General features: G+C 40.6%; 1 protein-coding gene and 1 long non-coding RNA gene across 4 annotated transcripts in view; both read right to left on the reverse strand.

Annotated features, from left to right (window-relative positions):
* The window catches only part of rgs12b (regulator of G protein signaling 12b), a 273,901-nt gene extending 266,402 nt beyond the window's left edge, over positions 1 to 7,499 (reverse strand). Inside the window, exons 1-3 of one of the 3 annotated variants that reach the window (XM_041185750.1) lie at positions 7,243 to 7,499; positions 6,802 to 6,924; positions 3,739 to 5,794 (exon numbers count right to left, since the gene is read on the reverse strand). In XM_041185750.1, the coding sequence (XP_041041684.1) occupies positions 3,739 to 5,640 (1,902 nt within the window). In that variant the 5' untranslated portion in view covers positions 5,641 to 5,794; positions 6,802 to 6,924; positions 7,243 to 7,499. The remainder of the gene's footprint in view (positions 1 to 3,738; positions 5,795 to 6,801; positions 6,925 to 7,242) is intronic. The other 2 variants (XM_041185751.1, XM_041185752.1) reach the window with 2 other exon arrangements.
* LOC121276981 lies at positions 1,387 to 3,604 on the reverse strand. Its single transcript, XR_005942772.1, has 2 exons — positions 3,542 to 3,604; positions 1,387 to 3,382 (listed from the first exon to the last, which is right to left on the reverse strand). It is a non-coding gene; the product is annotated as an uncharacterized LOC121276981 (long non-coding RNA).
* Positions 7,500 to 7,997: the final 498 nt, after the last annotated feature.

Raw genomic sequence — 7,997 nt, forward strand, 5'->3', positions numbered from 1 at the left:
GATGAAATTTGAGGTTACTATCAGATCAGCCGTTGACTTATTGAATAGTGGAGCAAGCTATAAGGGCCTTGTCCTGCTCCTCGTTCATACGTTGAACAGAATCAAGGCAAACAAGCCCTATAGAAAATTCATACTGGGTTACAAGATATCATCGGCGAAGAAGAAGAGTTGACGTTTCGAGTCCTCATGACCCTTCAACTCCGCCGATGCTGCCAGACCTGCTGAGGTTTTCCAGGTAATTCTTTTTTTGTTTTGGATTTCCAGCATCCGCAGTTTTTTGTTTTTATTACAAGATATCATATTGGTACTTAGGGTTTATCTTGTTCATACTACACATCAGACCTTTTGCAAAAATTATACTCGAAACAAAATTGAAATAACCAAAGTTCAAAATTAATACCTGCATTTCCAGCAAAAAAGCCAACATCTGTAGTGGCGCTGCTGCAATGGGCCAGTGAAAAAACTGCAAAAGCTACACAGACGTATAAACTGTCAAAAATCTAGCATCAGAGGTGTTTTACTAAACTGCATTCAAACCAATAAAAAAAACCTGTGTATGTGTGTGTATGTAATATATATATTATAAAATACACACACACATATTATTTTATATACGTAATTGTGTAACGCCCTTCACAAACTTAGGATTTTGTCTCAAAGCATTTTACAGCCATTGAAGTACTTCTGAAGTGTAGAAGTCTAGTCACTGTTGTAGTGAAGTGCAGCAGTCAATTTGCACACAGCAAGCTCCTACAAACAACAATATAATGACCAGATAACCTGTTTCAGTGATGTTGATTGGAGGATAAACATTAGCCAGGACACCTGGAATAACACTCCTGCTCTTCAAAATAGTGCCATGGGGTCGTTCACATCCACCTAAGAGACTAGACTGGGCCTCAGTTTAATATCACAGCAGAAAGACGTCATATGCATCAATAGTCTGTGATTTACCTCTTGTGTAATATCTAATTCAAACTGTTCCCACAACCAGTGACAGGTTTGCAACCAGCACGTGAGCCTGGTGTTATTTGCTCAAAATACTCCAGACAGGAAGTGCTCCTGATAGAAATCATATTTGGAGGGACAAAATCTACAGGTGTAATTATCTAGTTATTGTACAGAAAGAGTTCTTCACAGTTAAGTATGAAACTTCTCATTTGCCAATTCAGTACTGCCACAGACACCTTCTCGGCTTCAGCAGAATCAGTTGCTGTCATACGTAGTCTAAACATCTTATTTTATAGGAGTTGACTCAAGCCGTACATTAATGCTTGTATAATAGCGTGATCCGAGGGTCCAACAACAGAGGCCCTTGTGACCTAAACTAGGCATCCATGTTGTTTGCTTGTATATTTCTTCAATCTCTCCATTGGCGAGACTCGGTTAAAATCATTAAGCAGTTTTATTCCACAGCAAGGCGAGTATACAGAGCAACAGTTATTATGATCAGATCTACTTAGTTCAATCAGTAAAACTTATCCATGCAATTATATCAAAATAGTGAACAGGTTATTATAATGAATTGCCCTACTTTAGTTAGTCCCCTTACAGAGTAACTCTTCTCTATTCTGTTCTACAGTCTAGTGGAGAACCTTTGTCCCCTCTGCTGTAGAATAGATGATGAGTTAATAATTCCCAGAAGGGACACCAGCAAAATTTAATCTGGATAAGTGATTATCATTTTTTGGTACCTGTTACAAAGACAGTTAGTTCCCTTCCCCACCCAACCCCTCTACCAATTATTTTTAGAACTGCAACTCCATACATCAGAACATAAGAAATAGGAGCTGGAGTAGCCACTTAATTTTTCAAACCTTTTCCGCTATTCATGGCTGATCTTCTATCTCAACTCCATCTTCCTGCACTATCCCCACATCCCTTAATTCCCAAAGATCTATCAGCCTCTGACTTTAATAAGTTCATGTTCCAGATTGCCCAGTCAAGGGCAATATTTTCTTAGCGTCTGCCCTGTCAAGTCACTTAAATATTTAAATGGGTTTCAATTAGATCGCCTCTCATTTTTCTGAACTCCGGGGGATTTGGGTCTAATCTACTCAAAGTGTACCCTCACAGGATCCCTCATACTGCGTACTTGCTTTAAACAATACTGAGCAAGTACTGAACTGGGACTAACAATCAGCTCATTCAGTGGTTCAATAAAGGATATTATTAGATAGATATCGCTTGGCATGGAAAATGCACATTTAGCGACAGTAGATGAGCATTACAATCTGACTTACAAAAGATCAGCTGAACTGAAGAAAGCTGAAAGTTATGTTCAAGGTTTCCCCTCATTTGACAAGACTACAACAATGAAATTTATTTAAAGAATGTAAGTACACAATTGTGCAGCTATCCTGTCAATTTTGTTTTGCTGTTTTCTGCTTTTCAGTAACACAAAAGCATCCGTATTGCAACCTTTTTGACTAAATGAAACACAACCTGCAGGAAGACTATTTTACATCCTTTGGCTTGCAATTGGCGCATAACTAACTTCAGATTAGGCAAAATGCTAGAAACGTTCAGGGAATCTGAAGGGCTCATGGACACTTTATAAACTTAAACAGAGCTAAATGTTCTAAAAACGCAGCTGCTCCTATCTGTACTTATGAAACGTGGGCTCACATTTTCAGAATTCTTGATGGTAAGAGTGGAATTCATAACGAAGCAATATAACAGGGACATTCAAAAGAAATAGGAGCAGGAGTAAGCCAAGGGTCCTCGAGCCTGCTCCGTCATTCAATAGGACATGACTGATCTGATCTTGGCCTCAATTCCTCTTTCCTGCCCCTTCCCCAAAACCCTTGACCTCCCTATATAGTTCAAGAATCTATCTTAGCCTTGAATATATTCAATGACTCAACCTCCAAAACTCTCTGGGACTCCCACTTAGATCAGTGATGCAAACAACTATAGCTTGAAATACAGTTTCAGCAGGATTTTAGAATCAAATCTGAGCATCCCTGCCACATTCACAATGGGAAACTATTCAATCATATATCAAATATTACAACCCAATTCATATCCTGCACAATTTTAGACTGTGGCTAGCCTCTTCAGTTGGAATAAAACAATGTTTGAGAACATTGGATATTGTCTCTTATTTTTTCCCTGTTAATTTGTTAACTACATATATTACATGGATACGTCAATTTCTTACAATGCATTAAAGAATTCATGTAAACTCCATGTCATTTTATGGCAATGTTTTAATGCCTGGTCGACATGGAGTAAAGGTATTGCAACAATGTCTGTAATGCATGTAAAGATTTTGGCGCACTACAGATGCAGTATCTTCAGTATGTACGCACATACCATGGACACCCTGCTTCCGTCAGCCGACTTCACAGCGACTTAAAGCCTTTGTAAACGTTTTTTACTGCAAAGGGAAGATAAATCAACTTTAAGGTAAGGTCGATGTATTCTATAGCATGTAAAGAGTAGTGTAATTGTTTAGAATTATTACAAGCGCATGCAATAAGTTAGCTGAAGCCCAAATTGGATGAATGACTATTTCATGCTTGCAATTATGAGGCACCTTTGATAACTGCAAAGGATAAAGTGGAAACATGCCATCTCAGCAATCTTAAAAACAAATTCTGCAAAGCACAAAAGGAAAAAGAAATCAGTTGTACTTGCATTTTTGATAACTTATCAGCAACATCATACTACAAAATAGAACATATTGTGCACTAACAAATCATATATATGTATGTTATGGTGTCACACTCTTACCTTTTTGTCTTTGCTTTTCTTGTTATTTTGTTGTATCCCAAACATCTTTTCAATCCCAAACAATTTACTTGTCAGTTCATTCTTTTGAGATACAATGTGAAAAGGCTGGCCTAAGCCACTTCCAACTCTATACTTTTCTGTTTGAATCTTGGTCATTGGAGGGGGAAGATCCTGCTTCAGTGTACTACAATTCACACTGGACAGTCCATCTGTGGATTCTGCATAGGATTCCTGATCACTGCTGCTACAGTACTGCCAGTCTTTACGGATGTGAAGGGGAAGCCATCTTGGAGTTGAACAAGGAGCACTGTTCGCTATATCAGATTTCTTAGCTGAAGTAAACACAGACCACGGAGAGGCTCCTGGAACATCAAGCCGAGCAGAAGGACCAAGGTGTCTATTACCATTAAGTAAAGAGCAATCATTCTGTGCCAACTCCGAAAGTCGAGGTGCATGGAATTTGCTTTCCAGGTCAGGGCGACAACCATTCCACTGAGAAGTACCTTGCATCTGCCCTTTACCTGGAACATTACTCCAGGCACCGTGGGGGCCATGTTTGTTCGAGTTGGTACCCAGATCAACAACTAAAACTCTATTATTCTTTTCCTCCTGACTATAGCATCCAATTCCACTGTCACTGTTACTACCAGTGCTATTGTTCTGCTGGCCATCAGATAAATCCCCGTCAAGAAAAGCTCTTGCACGCATACTTTCAAAAGACTCTCCCATGTCCTTGTACAACACAGATACAAACTGAAGAACAGGCTGAGAGGAAGGGGGAAACTCCAAGCAGCCACTCGTATCTGGATCTGGCGTACACTCAATACTAAATCGCCTAGCAATACCCTGATGAATTTTGTGCTGACAAAGATCTGGATCTACCATGAAGACATGACATGAAGTCCTCAGTCCACCATCATTTTCACTAGCAAGACTATGATCATCAGATATCTGCATGGTGACCAGTCCAAAGAATCTGCGGTCATCTGGGCACACAGCACTGAAGGCCAATTTTTCTGCAGGGTACACAGCTAGAACAACATTTTTGTCATTGAATAGCTTAATGCTGTCATGCATTATCTTCATTAGGACAAGGGTATGAATCTTTTGTTCAGCACGCAAGCGTCTCATGCAGCCTCGGATGGCCTGTAAGCTATCGTTTTCTAGATTTGAACTCGTTGAAGGCAATTCAATGGAACCCAAATAGCCTACTATCATCCCAACATTCAAAATGCTAGCATCTAGGACAAATCCATCTTGGTTTTCAAGGCCATTCACAAAAACAGAGTCATCATTCAACACCTTCATTACTTCTTCTTCAGAAAGGGAATTGTGGTTTGTTTTTGCACTTCCACGTCTGGCAGGAAATCCACTGGCTTTTTCAGCCACTTGTTTTTGTTGCTCTATGTAAGTCCTACCACATTTGGTAGAATTACTGGAATTGTCAAAAAGCATTTTAAATATCCCGCCTGATTGTACATCAGCAACAACCTTTTCAGCTCTGTTTAGACCCAGTGTTTTTGACTTTGGCTTACTACTCATCCAAGCCACTTTCCCTTCATTGAAATAAAGTTCCTCATCACTAGAACCCGTATCAGAGTGGTTACTACCCTCGGCAATGATAAGTCGGAGTACTCCTGTGCACTGTCCTATCAGTTTCACAACGTCTTCATGAGAGGCTTTAGAGACATTAATGTCATTAACATTAAGAATGCGATCACCAGATCGAAGCCCAACATAATGTGCTGGGCTTCCTTTCAGAATGCAGCTAAGTACACAGGGAGCTTGCCCAGAAAGAGTGAATCCATATCCAGTTCTTCCTCTAGCAATATCCACATTCCTCACCCGAAGAGAAGGATTGGTGCTTGAACGGCGTTTCACTTGATCAGCTTGTCTATGCATTGTTTACTTATATTCCTACTACACCACAATGGTAAACTTGAAACAGTACCAAAGCCGCCAGGGACCAATAAGTTGAGTGCTTCAGGAATAAGCTCATTGTAGCCATGTATTTAAGTGTCTCTCCAGCTCACATGGGCTGTCCCAGTAGAAACACCTGAAAGGAAATTAGTATGTATGAAACCAGCCCCACATAAGCTATAGCTTGGAAAGACAGTAAATTTGTAACTTAGAACCTGAAGTTCCACTCTCGGCAAGTTTCTGAAACAAGGTTTCTATTTTATTAGGGAGGCCCATTGGTTTTTTGGAGAAAAGCTGTCAAAACCAATCAAGAAAGGCATTCTTGTTTACATGAGAATATCATACTAAGCAGTTTTTGACCTTTGTACTTTTCAATGATAAGCATCTGGGCTGATGCAGATTTGATAATATCCAGCAACAATTCATCCTTTTACAAAACAAACATTGTACTTTCAGAATTTGGCCTTGTTCAAAGGCAGGTGGAGTTTTAATTCATAGAAGAGACTGTTACTTCTGTTGAGGATTTTTTTTAAAAGTCTTCTCCAACAAGATCGTTTTAGTGGGCTCACTGTAAATAAATACTGCTTTCTGGAATAATATGCAGGGAAATAAAGGAAAACAGTCCATTTATTGTAAAGAACTTATAAAATGTTGCGTTTCATCTCCACAAAAACATTTTTACAGTATACAACAATTCAGGTAAACTTCCACAGAACACAAACTTAGAAAATAGCTAATTTTCAACTATTGCAAATGCGTGCATCAGAAAACTTCAACTCCAACAGAACTCTTCGAAAATTAAATTGATTGTTTTGATATTAATTTAGATCTTATTCAAATAAAAATGATCCCAAAAAACAGAAACTTTTATAGTATAACCATATTAAAAAAATCAATCTTCTGCATATTTTCAATGTAAATGAATCCTTACTCTACTAATGCATCATTTTTAAAAGCGATGATCAGCGCCAAATTCATAATGCCTCAGAAATTCCAGATGTTCAAACCCATAAATAAGCAAGAATTCCCCCAAAATCTCTCGAATTAAAAAGACTTAACCACCACCGCCCCCCACCCCCCCACCCTCCCCCTCCCCATATCACACTTGCAATTCGCACCGGTTTTAAAAATATTCAAGTTTACCTGATTCCGAATCTGCTTATCAAGAGCTGGAAAGCACGGCCAGGCTAGAGTTAACACAGGAGGGAAAGCCGTGTTCGCAAAGGCACCGGACTGACACCAAAAAAAAAAGCGACCAAATGATATCTGGAAAAAAGGAGATGGACCTAAAATCGCGCACAGACAAGGCTCACTTTGTTTGACTTCATGGGTTGCCTGGATTACAGCCACTTGGGCGCGGTTTAAAGGCTTCGTATTTCTCCCCCCCCCACCCCCACCCCCATCCCCACCCCCACTGACATGTATCGGATCGATAAAACTCACCTACACCGTTTGATTTATAGCCAATTGTGTTTGAGCGCTATAGAGATAAAGGGACAGGGACTGGGACAGGGACATCACACCGAGACCGGATCCACACCGCCCCCCCACCCCACCCCCAACCCCAACCCCAACCTTCTTAACCAAAAACGATGAGTTTTCTTCCCTCTTGCGTGGCAAAACATAATACAGAACTAAACAATCGCACAACGTTGAATGAAACGGACACACACACACACGCACGCACACGACAAAAACAACAACGCATTAAGACAAGATGGAATACGTTACTTTCCCAATCTTTTACATACCGAAAAAAATATATATATTCCCAAATCCAATGCGGATTAAAAACATAAGCACATTGCACTGAATCATTGCCGATAAATAGAAGGCCATTCCTTCCTCCTCCTTCTCCTCCCTCCCCCCCCCCCCACTCCCTTAGGGATCACTCCAAATGGCTGGCTCCTTACTCTCAATTTAGGAGGATTCTTTCTTTCTCTTTCCCTCTCTCTTGCCAACAAAAAAATACTTACAGAATTGTTACACTGGGTGGTGGTGGGGGGGGGGGGGGGGGGGGAAGGGCGGGGTCCCAGGCGCTCACCCTAACCTGCTGACGGACGCCCCCGGCCAATCAGCGGCGGCGGCGACTAGTGTTTTGGCCACGTCGCCAAGGGCAACCGTGATTCTGATTGGTGAAGACGACCCTCCATCAGCTGAAGGCTCCGCTCCCCTCTGGCCATCGAGGGTTTGATTGACCGTCAGCGCCATCCATCGAGTTCGTTTCTAGAGTGAGATGTTTATAAGCTTAACCTTCCCGTCTCAGGGCCACAGACCTATATAGCTAAACTTTTTGTTTTATTTTATAGTCTTATTACACATTAAGGAAGTATTGACTT

The sequence above is a fragment of the Carcharodon carcharias genome, chromosome 4 (assembly GCF_017639515.1).
Source record: "Carcharodon carcharias isolate sCarCar2 chromosome 4, sCarCar2.pri, whole genome shotgun sequence".
Taxonomy (NCBI): Eukaryota; Metazoa; Chordata; class Chondrichthyes; order Lamniformes; family Lamnidae; genus Carcharodon; species Carcharodon carcharias.